This window comes from Rhipicephalus microplus, chromosome X (genome assembly GCF_043290135.1).
Source record: "Rhipicephalus microplus isolate Deutch F79 chromosome X, USDA_Rmic, whole genome shotgun sequence".
NCBI lineage: Eukaryota > Metazoa > Arthropoda > Arachnida > Ixodida > Ixodidae > Rhipicephalus > Rhipicephalus microplus.
Window position 1 is genome coordinate 70,345,189 of NC_134710.1, and position 21,398 is coordinate 70,366,586.

Genomic DNA, 21,398 nt, shown 5'->3' on the forward strand with positions numbered 1-21,398 from the left:
CACCCAATATTGCATGCCACATCTTTTTTTTCTAAATTTCGTCTCCATCGATTTTGCATATATCTTGTTGGCATTGGTAAAGAATAAATGTACGTTCTTAACACCATGCAGGAACTCGTGAAAAGAGTGCATGACTACGCCTCGTCCCGCAAGCGCCGTGCTCCTGTGTCCTACAAGTGTTTGCTTGTATCTACATCGAGCCTACACGGTCCACAACAGCAGCAATCGCCGAAGGAAGACTTGGAAGGAGGAAGTAGTTCCAGTGAATTCACTTTCACTGGGTCAGCAGGGCAGCTAAGTCAAGAATTAACTCGCCTGCCAGGGAATCCTATGCTGCACCGAACGGTCTATGAAATACCCCTTCTGTAGCCTGTTCTCCAGCGACCCCATGACCTGAACCATTTGTATGACCTGTACATAGAAACTGTCGGGCTGTATATATACATTTTTCTAATATTGCTAATAAAGTCATATGGAAGCGTCATTTTCATCCGACTTTATTGAAGCATCAATAAAACTTCGGTTGTGTTTTGTTGGTGCGTAGCTTTAAAGGTGAAGAGTTCAGCGCAAATTGTGGCGGACCACAGAGGGATGGTACAGTACCAGTGCTTGTGTCATCCCTTTGCAGCCCGTTTTTATTTTCTGCGAAAGTCGACACCTTAAAAATATTGAAGCAGTGTTCACGTGAAGTTTTCTGTTCATATCTTATTGATAGGTCGCTGTAGCGCTGTGGAATATTCGGTGGCTCTGGTAGCGACCTATTCTCCCGTTAAGCTGTGTTTAAAGCTGGCCGAACGATTTTTTGCTGTTACTCATATGCAAATAAATTAGCCTCATAAATACAATCAACGCAAAAAAACATTTTGGGGGCCCAAAGCTTCACATTTAGGCGTTGAATAGTTGAATGTGGTGGGAATATTCTGTTCCTAGTGCGTATACTTCAAATACTTAGCGCATGACACCTTCTCGAACTTGTGAAGCACCCACTACGTGGCCTAAAGAAAACAGACGCAGTAGCGTGCGTGCCTTTAGTAGTGGGTTACTGGCTTTAAACCACGAAGTCATTATGATCATACAGTTTTCTAATACACACTAGAGGGAAATCTGGCGCTATTGCCTACGGGAGCTGCAACGCACGGCACTTCAGCGAGCATGGGAATGAACGGTAGTACACACATTTGTCTAATTTTCGTACGTCTGGCCTGCTTCTGGCTTCTTTTGTGTTCACGTGGCTTGGAGCTGTTTTCTCACGAAACCAAAATATCAGCAAATGTTTAGCGGTTGTGCTTCACTAACCTATTTCTTTAAAGCTTACCTTTTTAAATCAGGGCACGAAGTTCAAAAGGGTTCGTTCTTTTCTTTAAAACAAAACCGTAACCTGCAATAAACGAAGCCGCAAGTACGAAGACTAGGCAAATGTGTGTACTACCTATCATTCCCATGATCGCTGAACGATCACAGTGCCAGAATGCCCTCTCGTTAACTTTACGAAACTCTATGATTATGATAATCGCATGTTCTCACGGCTGATTGCAGTATGTGCTTGTACCACTCATGATTACTGCAATATTTTGTTTTATTGTGAAGCATGTGTACAGGATGCGTGTGTATGTAAAGCATGAAAGTTACTTTCACTGCATTTCCAAGCAGAGGAAGTTATTTTCATTGTATTCACAAGCAGGCGCGTGGCCATGCGCTAGAACATCCGCTTGCCACGCAAACGATCAGACTTCAATCTCCAGTCTGGCCCAAAGTTTTAATATTCATATTTATTTTATTAGCATCGTTCTTAATTTTTCTCTCACGCATAACATATTTTTTTTTTTGCTCCCAACGTACGACGCCGACGCCTGAATTTCCGAGAAACGAGCTTTTTTAGCGCTGTCGCGTTAAAATGTACTATATAGGCGCATGGACTTTCTGACCGTCTTGGGTCAATGGTAAGCGAAAACTCCTGTTTTTTTTTTAGTCGTGGATGACATCAGGCGTAGGCCATGGTAGGAGGCGTGCAACCGTCAACCTATCGCTTGTGAAGGGTGACGGCGCTTTCTTGCCGCGCGCAACTGCCAAAAATGCTTACGCACTTTGAAGTCGGTGCCCGAAACTGTTGCCACTCATTTCGTCGTGGTCCGCAAGCTCTGTTCTTTCGCTCGAAGCATGCTCGAGATCGGTGCGTGTTGTATTTTTTTTTTTTCACAATTTGCCGGCTTCCTTAGCGCCGGAAAAAATCCCCGCGCAACATGTACAGCTGGATCGATCTCTTTGGAACGCCTTTCGCAACGTAACGAAACGCTCTTGACCCTAAAACTAACAATAAATGTTTTGCATAATCGATCTTAGTTAACTAAAGCAGCGCAATATTGACGTCAGACTCTGTCAGGGCGGCGCTGCGAAAAACGCTGCCAACAGCGCTCTCATCGCCGCACTGGCCGTAACGGGGTAGAGCACAGAGAAGCCGTCCGCAAGCGAACGTGCATATCCTCTTCTTTCGTTGGCGTTGAGGCGTGGTTTCCTGCAATTGAAGGACCTGGCAAGATTCTTCTGTACACGCAACCTTGCTTCAGACAAGTATGAAGCTCATCAAAGCGAATTGCGGGTAGAATGCAGAGATGTTACAGTTATTTCGGGGTACTGCGACTCGCATTGTAAGGGCAATCGAGCATCGCATGACATGGAGTTCGAGGCAAGCACTCCGACATGCGTTCTGTAATGCCTAAATGTGTTAATTTTGGGCATGCTCACGATGCCAAAGCAATGAAGGGCATGCATGCATGAGCAATATATCTTACGGTCACTCGTATGAAGCTCGCATTATCCGGCACGAATAGCCCTGGTGATTTTCGCCTTTGCAGTTGCATTCTCCATCGATATCTCGCCTCCTGTGCGTTGAACTGTTTTATTACACAATCAGAAATGTTCTGTTATGGCTGTCTATCGTTTGTATATACTGCAAAATGGGGATACAAGCGTGTCCGCGTTCTCGATATACATCGTACGGCAAAACTGAGGCGCCCGAGATATATCTCCAGCAATTGCGGTGACCGACGACAAGAAAAGCCTGATTGTGGTCACGACTAACATTTTGCGATTTAACTGTACGACGTACGTGTTAGCATTTGCTAGTTAAAGCCGAAACTTAAAGCCTTCAAAGCCTCCGTTTGCGATGCTGTGTGGGGGCGACCACTTCAGAAGTTACGGTGGTACGTCGCGGCGCGTGCGATGTTTATCGCCCGCGTGTCTGCATTTAACACAGCACGCAGCGCGCGCCCAGAGCCTTTGTTGAGCTTAATAATCAAGGTCACCGTGGTGTTATGTCAAGGCTTCTCAACACATTATTAGGAGAATACTTTCTCATCACAATTTTTCACGTGACTTGCTGCGGAGAACGCGAGTATTTAGCGTACCCCACCTGTTCGCGTCAGTCCGTATCTAGCGCTCTCGCCGTTCTGCTTCTTGAAAACTACGGAAATTGGTAAAACTGACTTCCTTTACATCCCTGGCTATTCACAACGCAACAGTAAATAGCATCAACTGAGGCCTCACTTTGTAGAGCGCGGCTCGAGCTGTTGCGTCTCCTCTTGTTTTCGCCGTTGTTAAGTCGAGTTAACCATCCAGCACTTCACGGCGGTTCGGTGACGCGTCCAACTAGCAGAGAGAACTTCGTAGCTATTTTTCTCGAAATTCAATGCGCCAACTCGTTTAATATTTATCACAATCGTTGATTAGCACGCGCTATTTGCACCTGGTTGCGCAGCAAACTAAGGGTGTCGGGTTGCGCACTACCCAAAACTGCGTCGACAGATGGCGCTATGCGTCTGCAAAACTACAGAGTCTGACATCTATGAATGATACCATAGTGAGCGTCCCATGAGAACAAAGCATATGTCGTTGATGGTTTCATTCAAGTGCAATGAGGCACTTTTCTTTTTCAAATATTTGGTTGTACAAGCGTATTCCTTTATATATATATATATATATATATATATATATATATATAATACGGATAAATATAGCACCTGGTACTATATAAACTCTTCATTTAGGGCGAACTTGTGCCCGTAAACTCAAAGCTAAAAATGGTCAGCCAAAAATGTCTCTTGCTCGCTCACTCCAACTTCGTCGGTCTCTTCCTCTGCCCCTCGAGTCTCGTGCCGGTCGCGTGGCGTAGCATGTGGCGCGTGCAGGACGGCGTTCCATGGCGCGGCTTTCTTGCAATAGATGTGTGGCGGCTTTTACGAACGCGAATTGTGGCACGCGTCTTTTTCGATGGTCGAGCTGTGGCATTAGTCCCGCTTCTAGCACGCATCGCCCCGATGCGTAGAACCAGCTGAAGCGATCTGAAGTTATCGACTTGAGCCAGTTCACTTGTTCAGTTCCTGTCGTAGTACGAATTCATCCGTACTACATGTACACCTTCGGGGAGACTCCTGCGTCGTGTTGTGCATACTTGACCTTCAGGGATCCCTTCGTAGTTTAATGGGCCTAGCTGACGAAGAACCCTGTAAGGGCCAAAATAGCGCCGCATAAGCTTTTCTGATAGGGCACGTGCACGTACAGGCGCGTCCAGACCCACACTTAGTCTTCAGGGGAGTACTGAACGTCCCTTCGTCTTAGATTGTAGCGGTGCGCGTCGACGTCCTGCTGTTGAATGACGTGGTCCCGTGCTAGTTGTCGCGCCTCTTCTGCCCTTTCTACATATTCGCTTATGTCAGGGTCCTCTTCATTCGTGATGTTGACAGGCAGCATATAGCGTCTAATGTCGTTATTACTGTCCGACCATAAACAAGTTGAAATGGTGTGAAGTGGGTTGTCTCTTGTACTGCGGTATTGTATGCAAATGTAGCATACGGTAATATGGTGTCCCAAGTCCGATGCTCGACGTCCACATACATCGCGATCATGTCAGCAAGCGTCCTGTTCAGCCTTTCAGTTAACCCGTTAGTTTGCGGATGGTATGCGGTAGTTCTTCTGTGGTCGGTGTGCGTTAGTTTCATGACAGACTGTACTAGCCTGGCAGTGAACGCAGTTCCTTTGTCAGTTATAAGAACTTTAGGTGCGCCATGTCGCAGCACTATCTGGGTCACAAAAAACTGAGCCACTTCATTTGCCGTTCCTTTTGTGATAGATGACGTCTCGGCATACCGGGTCATGTAGTCAGTTGCTACAACTATCCAGCGCTTCCCAAACGATGACATAGGAAATGGTCCTAGCAAATCCATTCCGACCTGCTCAAACGGGACTTTCGGTGGCTCTATCGGTTTCAAAAGACCTGCTGGTTTTAAAGGTGGTACTTTGCGTCTTTGGCATTCTCGACATGATCTTACGTAATGCTGTACTGAATCCATCAATTTTGGCCAGTAATATCACCGGCGGATTCTTGCCAAGGTCCTACTAATGCCCAAGTGACCTGCCGATGGGTCATCATGACACGCTTCTAAAATTTCCGCTCGCAGTGATGATGGTATCAGTAGTAGGAACGTTTCACCGGTGTGTTGAAAGTTTCTCTTGTAGAGAACGTTGTTGCGGAGGACGTAGGAACGTAGTCCACGGGCGAAAACTCGCGGTACTTCAACTTGCTGCCCTTCTAAGCATTGAATGAGCAGAAGTAATTCTGGGTCCATTCGTTGATCGTGAGCCATCTCCAACATATTCACAGCTCCTAGAAATGCGGAGTCTTGTTCATGCTCAGCAGACGAGGTCTGGACTGGCGCTCGTGACAAGCAATCCGCGTCATCGTGCTTGTGGCCAGACTTGTAGACTACGGTGATGTCATATTTTTGTAGACGCAGGCTCCATCTAGCAAGTCTTCCGGAAGGATCCTTGAGTTTCTCAAGCCAGCACAATGAATGAGGGTCACTGATGGCTCGGAATGGTCTACCGTATAAATATGGACGGAACTTACTGATGGCCCATATAACTGCAAGACATTCCTTTTCCGTAGCTGAATAATTATACTCAGCTTTCGACAGAGTGCGACTTGCATAAGCAATAACTTTTTCTTCCCCGTTCTGCCATTGAACAAGAATAGCACCGAGGTCAACGTTGCTGGCGTCCGTATGAATGTCTGTTTTGCCATCTTCGTCAAAATGAGCGAGTATGGGAGGTGACTGCAAACGCCGTCGTAACTCAGAGAAGGCGTCTTCTTGCTCTTGGTGCCAGATGAATGGCACACCTTCCTTCGTAAGCCGTGTCAGTGGTTCCGCAATCTTGGAGAAGTTTTTAACGAAGCGCCTATAGTAGGCACAAAGCCCCAGGAAACGTCGCATAGCTTTCTTGTTTCTTGGCCATGGGAAATTTTCAACCGTTGTGATCTCATCCGGATCTGGGCGGACAACGTGAGAACTGACAATGTGTCCGAGAAACTGAAGCTCCCGGAATCCAAAGTGGCACTTTTCGGGTTCGATCGTAAGTGCAGCCACACGAATAGCATCCAGTACAGTTCTCAATCACTGTACGATCTGCTCGAACGTAGTGAAAAAACTTACTACGTCATCAAGATAGACAAGACATGACTGCCATTTGAGGCCGGAGAGCACAGTGTCCATCATTCTCTGGAAGGTAGCGGGAGCAGAACACAAACCAAATGGGAGTACTTTGAACTCGTAGAGTCCGTCGGGTGTCACAAACGCCGTCTTTTCACGATCTCGTTCGTCGACTTGTATTTGCCAGTACCAGCTCTTTAGATCAAACCATGAAAAAAAAGTGAGCATTGCGCAGTTTATCCAACGTATCGTCAACTCGTGGGAGTGGGTACATGTCTCGCTTCGTGACGAGGTTGAGTTTTCTGTAATCAGCACAGAACCGCATGGTGTTGTCCTTCTTCACCAGTACTACCGGCGATGCCCATGGGCTTTTGGAAGGCTGTATGACATCGTCGCCGAGCATCTCCTGTACTTCCTTCTTTATCGCCTCCCTTTCTTTTGGAGCTACTCGGTATGGATGCTGACATACTGGTCTAACATGCCCTTCGATTACAATGCGGTGCTTTGCTAATGGTGCACGTCCGACTTTCGATGAAGAGGAAAAACACTGTGAATTCTTTGATCAACTTCACAATCTGGTCTTTCTGCAGAGATGAAAAATCTCGGTCAATATCTATTTTATCGAGGACACTGTCCACTGTTGAGGGCGTTGTAGGTACTTTTTCTGTGGTGCAAACATCTGAGACTTGTACGTATTCATGAAGTGATGCAATGGCTGCTCCCTTCGCCACATGCTGTACCTCGTTGGTAAAGTTAGTCAATAGCACATCAGTATATCCGTTCCGCAGGTTCACTAGACCTCTCGCCACGCGTATCCCCTTTGTGAGTAGCAGCTCGATATTTCCATCAGCTAGTCCGGCATATTCACAAAAAACCTCACTTTTCACAGAAACTGTAACGCTGCTACGTGGCGGCACTGTCACACCTTCATCCACAATACGAAGAGACGAAACAATTTGTTGCTCCGCATGACACATGGCAACAGCGTTCTCTGTAGAGAATGAAACTTGGGATTTCTGCAAGTCGATGATGGCACTGTTTGCTTGCAGGAAGTCCATGCCCAGAATTGCCTCATGGGAACATTCGGGGAGAACAATAAAACTGCATACGTACACATGGCCTCTTATTCCCACTCTCGCTGTGCACAATCCTACGGGGCTGACTAAATGCCCTCCGGCGATGCGTATCTGCGGTCCGGTCCAATGAGTGAGCCCTTTCTTCAATTTCTTTGCGAGCATGCTACTTATTACTGAGTAGTCTGCACCTGTGTCTATTAACGCTGTGGTTTCGACGTCATCGATTCTGGCTTGTAGCTCGGATGTCACGTCTCTATTACTACGCTTGTCCGTCGTGTCAGTGTCGTCGTCTGATCCGGTTAGCGATGGAGGGTTTTCCGTTTTCCGAAAATCAGTGGCCCCGTCTCCACAGGTCGCTGGTTCTAGTTTTCCCGTCGCGGGCTTGGTGAACGACGCCTCGGGAAAGTAGATGATGCGTGTAGACTCGGCGACCTATTGCGCATTGGTGCAATCGACCGCGATTCATGTCGCTGAGTGTTTGGATAGGCATAGCGCGAAGATAAATATTCTTCGATTTCGTAAGGGCGCTCACCGTTACGAGGGCAGGGTGCATTCACTGGGAAGCCACGTAGCCCGACCCGACGGTAGTGACATGTCCGATAAAGATGACCTGCCTCCCTACAGTGGTAGCAGAGAGGCCGCCGGTCTGCCGTGCGCCATACATCACTTTTGCGGGGTCTTGCTTCTGGCATCGGTGGTGGCGTACTGTGAGGAAAGGTCGGTGGCATAACGGGAGCTTGTACAAAGCTCAGGCGTCTCATGTCTTGTCGTACGACTTGCGCGTACAACAGCTGTATCTGAGGTTCCGGTTGCGTGTGGTGTGGCACCTGAGGCTGCGGTTGAATAATTGCTTGCCGCACTTCTTCACGTACAACGTCCGCGATTGAGGGCATCGCGGAAGGAATTTGGGGGAGTTGCAGTTTCTGGAGCTCCTCTTTAACAATAGCCCTCACCATTTCCCGGAGGACGTCAACGTTGGTGGGGAGATTTGTTGACTCCACCCTGACTGAAAAGACGCTGAACTCTCTGTCGTACAGTCGCGCACGTTGTTGTAGTGTCCTTTTCATGGTCGTTGCCTCGGACCGGAACTCCGCCACAGTTCCCGGTGGATTACGCACCAGGCCTGCAAAAAATTCTTCTTTTACTCCGTGCATTAGGTGCCGCAACTTCTTCTCCTCTGCCATGTTTTGGTCGGCTCGGCGGAAGAGCCGCGACATGTCTTCTATGTAAATGGCCACGCTCTCGTTATTCCGTTGGTTCCTCGCCTGAGGAGCAGCCTCTGCCTTCTCTTTGCGGTCCGTGTTCGGACAGGTTGCGATTGGCTCTCGTCGGAAGTCGTCCCACGACAGCAAGGACGCTTCGTGGTTCTGAAACCTCGTACGTGCCGAATCTTGCAGGGCGACGTAAACATAACAAAGTTTTCGGGCTTCGTCCCAACCATTCAAACGTGCAACGCGCTCGAAGCCTTCAAGCCAGTCCTCGGCGTCTTCAAAGGTCTCACCGTGGAAGACCTCTGGTGTACGTGGCGAATCCACAATGAGGTGAGATGGAGATGGCATCGACTGGGTGGCCATCGCAGTGACGCTTGTGCTTGAGGTATCGACAGGTCTTGATAAGTCAATTAGGGGGCCAAACTCGGGCTGCTCACCACGTAGTCGGCGACTTGTGCGTTGGTGCACAGGTGTCGATTCTGCTGGCTCTAATCTTCTGGGATCTGGGCTTCTCTCCCTTGCCTGTGGTGGGCTTGGAAGCACACCCAGCACCTCCACCAGATTGTTACGAATAAATATAGCACCTGGTACTATATAAACTCTTTCTTTAGGGCGAACTTGTGCCCGTGTCTTCTGCGATGGTCGAGCTGTGGCAATATATATATATATATATATATATATATATATATATATATATATATATATATATATATATATATATATATATATATATATATATATATATGTGTGTGTGTGTGTGTGTGGAGAAAGAGAAAGAAGGATACGATGAAGATGATTTATATAAGCTAGCGGTTAAGTAATACATTTGTGGGGCACCGGCGGTACCATACGTTCATAGAGTTTAAAACTGTACTTTGACCTTAGTATTAAACAACATCAGCACAGTGTGCACCTAAAATTGCTTTAACCCCGATCCCGCCTCGAGCGTGCCACACTATTTTCCTGATACAGAAGCTACAGGGATTGCTTGTGCTTAACTGAAATACACAAAAGCTAAGATAGAGGAAAATTAAAGTACACATGTCGCTCATGGGAGCTGAACCTATATTGGCTGCAATGGGCGATCAATGCTTTTCAAGGTAAGCTGTCGCGGCGGTCATGCTTTCGTTTACTTGCTTGGTTATTTCAGCATTGTACAAGCATCGTCCCCATAGCGGAGACGCCGAGCAGATGACGCGAAGCGGTTGTTGAGCAAGTGCTGCAGAAAGCCACGGCAGAAAGGCGGCCATGATAAGAAGTTCATGGTTGTGGCGCCATCTAGAGTTAAATGAGCAAATTGTGACCGAGGACCACGTCAAATTCAACAGTGCAAAGACTCAATGGATGGTCCTGAACTCAGACTTTGAGGAAGTGACATTCACACTGCAAGGAAACCGTATAAAGAAGACGACAGCTTATATATACGCCGCAATTGAAATATCAGACAAAAAATATTAACCACAACAACAATCCGAATTAGTTACAAATAAATCGAACTGCCTAAAAGGCAGGGTGTGGCATCTTTCCCGACACTCATACAACCCATACTCGGTTGGTCGAGTTTTGTGGAAAACGCTCGCTGTGCCAGCGACAACCTATGCTATAGACGCACTCACATAGCTAACTGAAATCATGAAGTGCTTAAACAGACATCAAAATGAACTGGGACGGTAATTGCTGGGGGGAAATTTCCGTACACTAAATGCCGTCATAACATGTGAAACGGGGTGGTCGCCTTTCGAAATTCGGGAGGCAAGGTCCAAATTCCAATACATGAGCAGACTGAATTTCCTGCCAGAAACAAATTTCAGCAGACGAATATACCTGCACCTGCGATACAAAGGCATTAGAACTCTGTGGATGCAACGACTTGCAACATTAGAATGGAAATTCGGCTCAAACCCAAGGTTGCAACAAACCAAACAAGAAAGTGAATGGCGCCAGGAAGTGAGCGAATGGATCTCCCGGGTCAGCACGGACAAGTGGCGTAAGATGGTCACCAACAGATGCAGCTTATCGTGTTACGCATCAGATAAATTGGCACCGGGCACCGAACCTCAATACAGATGAGAAATATCAAGTGCACTACTGTTTCAAGCTCGCAGATGTTCTCTGGCGACTCAACAACGACGCCATGAACTCTTCGATTCTGACCAGACGTACCACCTGTGTTCGCCCATGTTCTATGCTTGCCCGCGTCTGCACGATGTGCCCCGCACATTGCCAAGTCTGCCGGAACTTTTGGGACCATCGGGCCATACAGATGAAACTCATTTCGACCGGCTGAATTCCACGAAGACTCTCCTGCTACGCTGGGACCGGCTTAACAGAAGGGCCGAAAGCACACCAGCCAGGGAAAACCCCAGACACTATACTCTTCTTCAACCCTGCGCACCAGTTGTCCGTCGCCCGGTTTCGATGAGTCGGGGCGAACTAACGTGATCCAACACGTAAACATCCAGGCTTAAACCAAGAGACGATTCTTCCTCCGTCGTTTGTCAGCAGCGCGCTCCTTTCGTAAACGCGGGACGCTTCGAAGAGGCGCCACATCGTGGAGGCGAAGACCTTTCGACCGCGCCCAACGCGAGCCCGTTGCGCCATCTCGGCTATGATAACAAAAAACGTTTCAAAGTAGCGAAGCTCTGAGCAGCGCCAAACGGCGTATGGTTACAGTGTGGTTCAGTGTATACTAGAAGGAACCCGTAAAGTGAACTAAAGAGTGAAAAAAAGTCCCTTAATAGAGAAAGTAGCGACACTCACCTCCATGTCCTTTCCAAAGTGACCAACCCTCCTCTCACAAGTGTCCAAACCTTATCTATATCCTCTCCCAAACGGCCACCATGCGGGCGCCGGCCCTATAACCCGGCCCGCTCCACTTTCCTATCAAGAATGCCATGTCACGCTTATAACGCGCGCACCGTCTATCCATCGCCACACATTTATCCGTCGTGCTACGGTATAATTCCAAGTCATGCACAGAACGTTCGTTATCAGCGTGACATGGCATTCTTGATAGGATAGTGGCGAAAGCCGGGTACGGCGAAAAAAGAAAACATAAAAAAAGACAGAGGTTCGCGCGTATTTCCCAGGCGACAGCCCGTGTAGCGGAGAGGTGGAAGGTGGGAGAGGAGGGTGCTTTCCCAAGAATATTCAGGGGCATTAGAGTGAACGAGGTGGCCGCGCCACATCTCGGTTGGATTCTCCGGTGGACGACTGTAGTGGTGGCGCTGTAGTCACATGGTACTGAAGACCATAGAGTTTCTCAAAATTAACTAGAGGGCACTCTGGCGCTGCGATCGTTCAGCGACCATGAGAATGATGGGTAGTACACACATTTGCTTAGTCTTTGTACTTGCGGGCTTCGTACTTGCGACTTCGTTTAATGCCGTGTTTCGATTTTGTTTTGAAAGAAAAATTCAGCCCTTTTGAACTTCGTGACCCAAATCGGCAAGGTAATTCGAAAAAAATAGGGCGGTGAAGCGCAATTGCTAAACATTTTCTGATTTTTGTTTCGTGAGAAAACAGCTTTAAGCCACACGAACACACACGGAGCCAAAGGCAGGCCAGAACTACGAAAACTAGACAAAGTTGCGTACTACCCATCATTCCCACATTCGTTGAAGCGCCGTGCTTTGCAACTTCCATAGACGCTAGTGGAGGGCATAGACGAAGTGGAGGGCTCGAGAAATTTTGACCACCTGGTGTTCTTTAAGGTGCACTAAAATCTGAGCACACGGGCCTACAACATTTCCACCTCCATCGTAAAGGCAGCCGCCGAAGCCGGGATTCGCTCCCGTGACCTACGAGTCAGCAGCCGAGTACCTTAGCCAGTAGACTACCGCGGCTGGGTGGACCTTGAAGTTAGGCTCCAAAAGTATTAACATGTGCTTACAAACAAATGTTGGTAAAGATTTCTGAAACCATTACGCTTCTTTAGGGCGAAAGCTGCATGGAGGAAAAACGACGAAGACCGTGCGACACGAGCACGGGGCCACGCTGGGAGCAGGATGTGACGTCACGCCTCGTTCGAACGCGCCACGAGGGCCAATCAGGAAACGCGTCATCATCAGCGACTGCAATGCTGGAGCTAGGCCAATGGCTACACTGAATGTGGAGTGTACGGCTCTTCCTGAAGAAACAGTGCTTGTAGCGGGATTGCTTCCAGGCAAGGTGCTCTACCGCATGGCGACTCGTATGGCGGAGGAAGCTGATGGCGCAGAGAGAGATCAGCGGGCACTGGCGGAGCCAAGCTTGATCGACCGAGGCTACTCGATTTCCTGTATGGTGGCCACCGCACTGCGGAAGACCGATGACGACATCAGAGGAGCGTATGCGATGTGGATGCCTCACGCAAGAAACCCATATGAAAAAGGTGAGTTCGGTTATGAATGTAATCAAAGAAAAGCAATATTCGATGAAGGAACGATTTGAACTGTTGAAAATGATGTATTAGAGGATCTGAGCTAGAGAATCATTGTCTGCTGCTATAATGTTCTGAATTAAGCGCCAGATGAATAGCATCTTCATGCCATGTACATGGCTGTTCACGCCTGCATGGCAAGCGCACTTACTTTTCAAGCGCTTCCTTTTTCAATTGTCCACCTCCATCTCTTGCGCACTGTATTGGTGTCGCTAGTAACGAAAAGAAGTATTTACAACTTCGCATAATTTCGTCCAGAGAGTCTACCACCTTTGCCCAAGCACGCGCCGACTTCCGTCTACATTGAGCCTACCGGACCAAGACCAGTCGCCGAGCGCCGAAAGAGGTCCATAAACGAGCAAATGGTTCTTGTAAACTTGAGTTTCACAGGCTGTACGAGCGAGTCCTCGCCGTTAGAAGTCCACATCAACCAGAGCACTCTGCGCTGCAGTGAATTGCTTTGTTAATAGGCTGATTTTCGATCAGTCAAGAATGACCCAATTGTCCAAAAGATATGTATCGCCGGTGTTTTTAAAGTATGAACTTTTAGTGGTCTCTAATAGTGGTAATAAATTATGATTGAAGCGTCACTCGCGTCTTATAAATTGAAACAGTGTTTACGGTATTTTTCCCACGCTTTCTACTTCTTCTCACGATAAATGAGCCATCGAGTTTTTTTGTTGTTATTCTGGCATAACCTCCAGTGGCATTACCGCATTGATTTTGCGGGAATATCCCTAGCAAATATTTATTCATTTATAATACACTATGCTTGCAGGTAGTTATTCTCAAGCTACCGTAATTCTTACAGGGAATAACGGCCGACGCGTTGGCTCTTCGTTTAGGGTGCTCGGCATCAAGCCTGAAAGCCGATGGTCGATCCCGGCCGCAGCGGTTGCATTTCGACGGAGCAGAGCGTAGAGGCTCATGCCGCGTACTGCGTGATGTGCGCGAGTGCACAAAGTGTCGGAAGCTCTCAAATACGGCGTCTTGTAGCCTGATTCGCTTTGGGACAAACCACATTAGCTAACTGTAGGTTAAATTCCAACTGCGGAGTTCAATTCGGCCATGCGGGTAATTTCAAAGTCATGTGCGACAATACCAACATTATGAACATGCATTATAACGCAAGCAGTGTATCAGACAAAACTGTTGACATGATGCTAAATTTGTGAGTTGTGTATTACAAGGAACTGAATGACTTTGCAAATAATGCCATGTGGTCTAAGCTAAGCCTGAGTCCCCCCCCCCCTTTGGCGTGCATTATGCATCTTGGGCTTGGAACAGAAAAACCGTATACAATTAGATTTAACAAAATTTCAAATAAATTAATAATTTATATGAGTTTACGCGTCAAAACTGTGATGTCCTAATCAGGCTGGTCTCGGTGGGACACTTAGTATTATTTGAGGCTACCTTGGTATGCTTTAACGGTAACTTAATCTAGGTACACGGGTGTTCTCGTGGTTCGTCTTCATCGAATTGTGGCTGCCATGACTTAGAGTCGAACCCACGCCCTGAACCTCAAAGGCTGGACCTTTTACTGCACAAGTTACAAAACTCTGCAGAGGGTATTCATATTTCTGTCTTGTATCACAAAAATATTAGAATTACATGTACCTCCTCTTGCTCTATTAGTAACTAACAGCGATGTCAATGAGGCAAAATTTTCAACGGGAGATGGTAAACTCTGAGGAAAGTGGTTTTCCTGTGGACATATTTAGCCCCAGCTTGAGCACCGCTGCTGTCAATACATGGATTTAGCGTGAGATGAGATGAAATTCGCTTTATTTGGTCCTGGAAGCCCCCGATCACACACCCCACAAAACGCGGAAGGGGCGGTCCACTGGAGTTGCTGGCTGCGCCCACGCCCGTACAAGTGGGCAAGCGGGCAGCGCCGACATCATGTCTCACGCATCCCGCTTCTGCATTTCGCAGGCTTTGGTTACGCTGCTACTGCTGCCGTTTTCACCGACGATACTCACTGCAACGGACAATCCAGTCCCGCTGCCACCACTGAGCCAACCTTCGGACGACCGCAATCAAGAACATGGCTTTTTCTTCGCTTGGCCTGACATGGTGCACCGGGATTCCTCCGCAGCACCATCCTCGGTGACGTCGCTAGTTCCAGGGGCCTACTTAAACAGCTACTGGCACGACTACCGCTTCAGTGGGCAAGCGGGCAGCGCCGGCATCATGTTTCACGCATCCCGCTTCTGCATTTCGCAGGTGTGTAAACGGTTTTCGCTACATGCTAAGCGAAGTGATAACCGCTATTTACTGCTGCTTCCTTGCCCACACGTATTATGTGAAACGTTTTCTGAGTGCTTTTCTATGATCCTTATTTTGCTGTGTTCTGGTGACGTCGAGACAAATTCCGGGCCGCGTAATACCCGTTTCCAGGCCCTTATTGACCTAGAGGACTTACCCGATGATCCTACACAGCATACAGATATTCTTTTCCGTCTTCTCAAGGAGGCTCATGCCCAGCAGAAGTTGGAATCGGCAAAGAACCACGCGGAGCTAATAGCCGACATAAAAGCTATAAGAACTGGGCAGAAAAGCATTGAAACAAAAGTTGGTGCTATTCAGAAGAGGTTAGACGCCGTAGAAGAAAAAATAAAACATTTGATCGCATGGATGAAGATATCGTGCACCTTCAGAGTTCCGTCGAAACATTAACATCTCAACAAGATACCCTGCAATCACGCGTTGATGATCTGAAGGACAGGTCGCGACGCAATAACATCATTCTACGAGGTATACCGGATGACCGCGAAACGTGGGAGGAAACCGAGGTGCACGTAAGGGAAGTCATGCGTGACGTTTTAGACCCGTTACCCGAGACTGCAATTGAGCGTGCGCATCGCTTGGGGCAATATCATCGAGGTAAATGTCGCCCAATTATTGTGCGATTCTCGAACTTTAAGACTAAAAACAAACTACTCTCCGTGCGCAAAAAACTGATGGAAAAAGACGTCTCAGTAAGCGAGGACTTTTCGCCTACCACGCGTCACGCAAGAAAGAAATTGTACGAATTTGCCAAGACTCGCACAGACGATTTCCAAATTCGGTACAACAAGCTCGTAATAAACAAAAAACACTATATCTACAATTCTGTAACTGATACCGTGAGTGCAACCGCTACCCCTGTAGCGCCGGTAAAAGACCAAGGGAGTGCTGCGCATTCGTCTAGCGCATAGGGGGGCGTGAGGGGCGGTGGTCGCCACATTCCTTGCGTATCAGTTCTCTTCATCAACATTCGCCGTGTGATTAACAAACGCGATTCCTTAGCTTCTGCCGTAAATACGACTTGCGCCGATGTTGTCGTATTAACGGAAACTTGGCTACACTCGCAGGTACAAAACAACGAAATTTTTCAAACCACTCGTAACTTCACAATTTATCGCTGCGACAGAAATAACCGTCAAGGGGGCGGTGTCCTTTTAGCAATTTCGGAAGACCTCAAATCCCACTGTATTCATATCCCAAGCAACTTAGAAATTTTATGGGCCATCATTGAACTTGGTTATCAGAAAATAATCGTGGGCGTTTGCTATCGTCCCGCTGATCACACTTCCGACTTCATAAATGACCTTCATGACATAACACATACAGTTTCTTCTCGTTATCCTAGCCTGCCTTTATTTTTATTGGGTGATTTCAACATTCCTAATATTAATTGGGCTACCGAGCCACCTACCGTACTTCCACTATCAACATTAGCCAAAGAATTCGTCGACCTGTGCTCTGTATTTTCTTTCTCTCAAGTAGTACATGAACCGACAAGAACAACATTTTCAACCGCCAATACCCTTGACCTCGTACTAACAAACAGTCCTGACGTTGTTTCGAACATTACCTACGCACCGGGCCTAAGTGATCATTCTTTATTGTCGTTCAACATTAAGCTCCCGCGTCCAAAGCCGCTTAAGAGCACCAAAATAATTCGCGATTGTAATAAAGCAAACTTTGAAGGCATTAACAATGACCTGTGCAATTTACTTGACACTTTTCTGGAGGGTTTCGATGAACGCACTGTCCAAACTAATTGGAATCTGTTTATACGTAAGGTAGACGAACTGACCAACAAATACATCCCCGTCCGCTCTATCACTACAAACTTACACGCCCCCTAGTTTAATAATCACATTAAACGGCTATCCAACAAAAAGAAGCGTCTATACAGATTATCAAAGCGTTCTAACAACGCTGCCCGATGGAATGCCTACAAATTAGCGTCTGCTGAGTACATCAGAGTCATCTAATCTGCTAAAGACACATTTATCAATACCACTCTTCCATCCATGCTATCCAACGATCCTAAAAAGTTTTGGCGCGTCATAAACGCAAGTAGTGAACAAACGATAACCCTTATCAATGGCTCTGGAGACGCTGTAGCCCCTGAGCAGTGCGCTTCATCTCTCAACATCTCTTTCACTGGCAATTTTTGTCGCACTATTAATGTTCCTCTACCACCTAAGGTATGCTATAACTACCCAATCATGTTCCCAATTATGATAGATTCTGTTGGTGTAGAAAACATAATTAAGTCCCTCAAACTTTCATCCGCACCGGGCTGCGACCTGATTACCACGAAGTTCCTTCAAGGTACCTGTGCCTACTCATTCATTATTCTTACTAAAATTTTTCAACAGTCTCTTCACGAAGGCGTATTACCAATCGAATGGAAGATTGGCAAAATTGTGCCATTTCACAATTCCGGTGACAAGCATTCCCCATTAAACTATAGACCCATCTCACTTACTAGCATTCCATGCAAAATAGTGGAGCACATTTTGTACTCTAACCTTGCAACCTTCCTTCAGTCTAACTCGTTTTTTACGCGTCATCAACATGGCTTTAGAAAAACATTCTCGTGCGAAACCCAGCTTGTAGCCTTTACACACAAATTAAACGTTATTCTCGACCAAACTAGCTCTGCCGACTGCATATTCATAGATTTCTCCAAAGCTTCTGATAAAGTCTGTCACAACTTGCTGTTGCACAAATTAAATGAACACTGCTCTTCCTTATATACATTAATGATTTACCGTCCTGTATTACCTCCAATATTCATTTATTTGCGGATGACTGCGTAATCTTCCGAGAGATAACTCGTGATGGCCATATTACCTCTGTTCAACAAGATCTTAACTCCATTTCTCTTTGGTGTAAAACATGGCTCATGGAAATAAACAATAAGAAATGCCAATTTTTACGTGTTTCGAGAGCGAACCATCAACTTCCAAACTATTACCTTAATAACACCCCTCTTCAATCCGTGACAAACTATAAATACCTTGGGGTGCATATAACAACTGATCTGACCTGGACTGTTCACTGTAATTACGTCTTTAAAAATGCTAACCGAATGTTAGGTTACCTCCGCCGCAACTTTTCAACGGCCCCTTCTTTCTTGAAACTTCTTCTTTACACTACACTAATACGACCTAAACTTGAATATTCCGTTGCAGTATGAGATCCTAGTCATGCCAACCTAATACACTCTCTTGAAATGGTACAGAATAACTCAATTAGTTTTATACTTTCTAATTACAACAGGACAGCTAGCATAACAGCCATGAAATCTAGCCTCAACTTACCTTCACTTTCATCCCGTCGTAAAATGTTTCGTCTCCGCTTGTTTCACAAGCTGTTTCATCACGCATCGCTGCGGGACGGTCTTATCTTGCCTTCTAGTTATATCTCACCCCGGCTGGATCATTCCCATAAGGTCGGGTTGCCTTCTTGCAGGACTGGCGCCTTTTCTGTCTTTCATACCTCGCACCTCTGAGGACTGGAACCGGCTTCCCGCATCAGCGGCAACCATTGTAAATCACCTTCATTTCAAAAGTGTCTTAGCTAGTCATGTGTAATTACAGCCAACAAAGTATTGTATTACCCGATGCTGTGTTGTTCCTGTACAGTATTTATTTTCTTGTCGTTTTTTTCTGTTTTGATGTAATTCTCATCATTCCCGCGTTTTTGTTTGCTATAAAGCCTGTTAGCTAACCTGTATAATTAAGATCTTCTGCTCGATGTAAGATTCGCCGCTGCGTTTGTAAACATTTTTGTCTTTTCTTTCGCAACCACTCCCCTCTGTAATGCCGTTTGGCCCTGGGGGTATTGCAAATAAAAAAAATAAAAAATAGGTTCACGGCCCTCCGCCAGTTGAGAGATGGTAGCTTCTAAGGGCCCTCTCCAAGTCCCCCGTTTTGTGCTGAACTTGGCGCTACGTAACACCGGGCGCTGCCAGAACGTATGAGTTAGTGTGCAATTATCCCTAAAACAGCATCCTGGATTTATTTATACCTTCAGCAAAGTGAACAAACGTGCTTGAGACGAGAATGAAACTACTTAGAACATCGAGAGTGGGACAAAGTACTTTTTCACCTTAGTTATATATATATGGTCATACACTATCATTGATCATGGCTGTTTTATTATATTTAAGCACTATATTCACTTTTATATAACAAATATTTACAAAAAAAAACAGAAAGAATTCTCTTACTCATGGCCAAGGCTGTGAGAGGCAAAGACGACGAAGACGGCTGATTATGTGCAGCGCGAGGAACGAGGCCACGTAGCGCGTGTTTGAAGGCGTCTGCGGAGCCAATCAGAAAACGAGTCGTCAGCGCTGACTGCAACGACGAAACCAGGCTACCTACCACAGCAGCTCTCAGTTACCATTCCATCCCTTCGAGGAAGACGGTAGCAAGAGTGCTTCCAGGCAAGATGGAGTGCCTTACGGCGAGTACGTGATGGCGGAGCACAGCTAAGACGCCGCGAGAAGACGACTTCGACGGGCGCAGCCAGGCGTGGCAGGCCGTGGCCACGATATTTCCGACGCAGCGGCCTCCAAATAGGCGACCATGCGCAACAACACCCCGACGAACATCGCAGGAGCCGATGCGATGTGGACGTCTCGCGCAAGATCCCCCCGTGAAGCAGGTTAGCGTAGTTATCAATCTCATTAACGCGAATCACTTACATATGACGCGATTGTGCCAACTTTTAAATCAGGGAGCCTTGAGAAAGCAGACATCCTAAGATTCGATGTTTGAGCAACGCATAAGTATTGTTCATACATGCTTCGCTGCTGCGTTGAACCACATGCAGCATCCAATATTTCATGTCATATCTTCTTTTTTCTAAATTTCGTCTCCATCGATTTTCAATATATCTTGGTGGCATTGGTAAAGAATGAATGTACGTTCTTAACACCATGCAGGAACTCGTGAAAAGATTGCATGACTACGCCTCGTCCCGCAAGCGCCGTGCTCCTGTGTCCTACCAAGTGCTCACTTGCGTCTACATCGAGCCTACACGATCCACAAAGGCCGCAATCACCAAAGGAAGACTTGGAAGGAGGAAGTAGTTCCAGTAAACTCAATTTCACCGCCTCAGCAGGGCAGTTGTTAAGTCAAAGATTCACTCGTCTGACAGGGAATCCTACGCTGTGCCGAACGGTCTATGAAATACGCCTTCTGTAGCCTGTTCGCCAGCGATCTCTTGTTCTGAACCATTTGTATGGCCAGTATACAGAAATTGTCGGGCTATATAGTTTTCTAATATTGCTAATAAAGCCCTATTGAAGCGTCATTTTCATCCTACTATATTGAAGCATCAATAAAACTTCGGTTGTGTTTTGTTGGTGCGTAGCTTTAGAGGTGAAGGGTTCAGCGCAAATTGTGGCGGACCACAGAGAGATGGCACAGTACCAGTGCTTGTGTCACCCCTTTGCACCCCGTTCTTATTTTTTGCGAAAGTCGACACCTTAAAAAATTGAAGCAGTGTTCACGTGAAGTTTTCTGTTCATATCTTAATGATAGGTCGCTGTAGCGCTGTGGAATATTCGGTGGCTCTGGTAGCGACTTATTCTCCCGTTAAGCTGTGTTTAAAGCTGGCCGAACGATTTTTTTCTGTTACTCATATGCAAATAAATTAGCCTCATAAATACAACCAACGCAAAAAAACATTTTGGGGGTCCAAAGCTTCACATTTAGGCGTTGAATAGTTGAATGTGGTGGGAATATTCTGTTCCTAGTGCGTATACTTCAAATACTTAGCGCATGACACTTTTTCGAACTTGTGAAGCACCCACTACGTGGCCTTAAGAAAACAGAAGCAGTAGCGTGCGTGCCTTTAGTAGTGGGTTACTGGCTTTGAACCACGAATTCATTACGATCATGCAGTCTTCTAA

General features: G+C 46.7%; 1 protein-coding gene across 2 annotated transcripts; it reads left to right on the top strand.

The window, feature by feature from the left end:
• The first annotated feature begins 15,076 nt into the window (after nucleotides 1–15,076).
• On the top strand, nucleotides 15,077–20,775 carry LOC142776875 (uncharacterized). Of its 2 annotated transcripts, none has more exons than XM_075881212.1 (2): nucleotides 15,077–15,418; nucleotides 20,427–20,775. In XM_075881212.1, exons 1-2 carry the CDS (start codon nucleotides 15,095–15,097, stop codon nucleotides 20,571–20,573), a joined length of 471 nt encoding a protein of 156 aa, XP_075737327.1. In that variant the 5' UTR covers nucleotides 15,077–15,094; the 3' UTR covers nucleotides 20,574–20,775. The 2 variants fall into 2 exon arrangements, 1 of the variants encoding a protein (XP_075737327.1); XR_012887859.1 differs by lacking the exon at nucleotides 15,077–15,418 and adding an exon at nucleotides 19,775–20,146.
• The last annotated feature ends 623 nt before the right edge of the window (nucleotides 20,776–21,398 follow it).

What these genes read in the sequence shown, in the direction of transcription:
- LOC142776875 (XM_075881212.1), top strand. Translation starts at nt 15,095, where the DNA reads ATGTCTCACGCATCCCGCTTCTGCATTTCGCAGGCTTTGGTTACGCTG. An exon ending in CCCGCTTCTGCATTTCGCAG is followed by an intron (nt 15,419 to 20,426) that starts GTGTGTAAACGG and finishes AACACCATGCAG; the next exon opens with GAACTCGTGAAAAGATTGCA.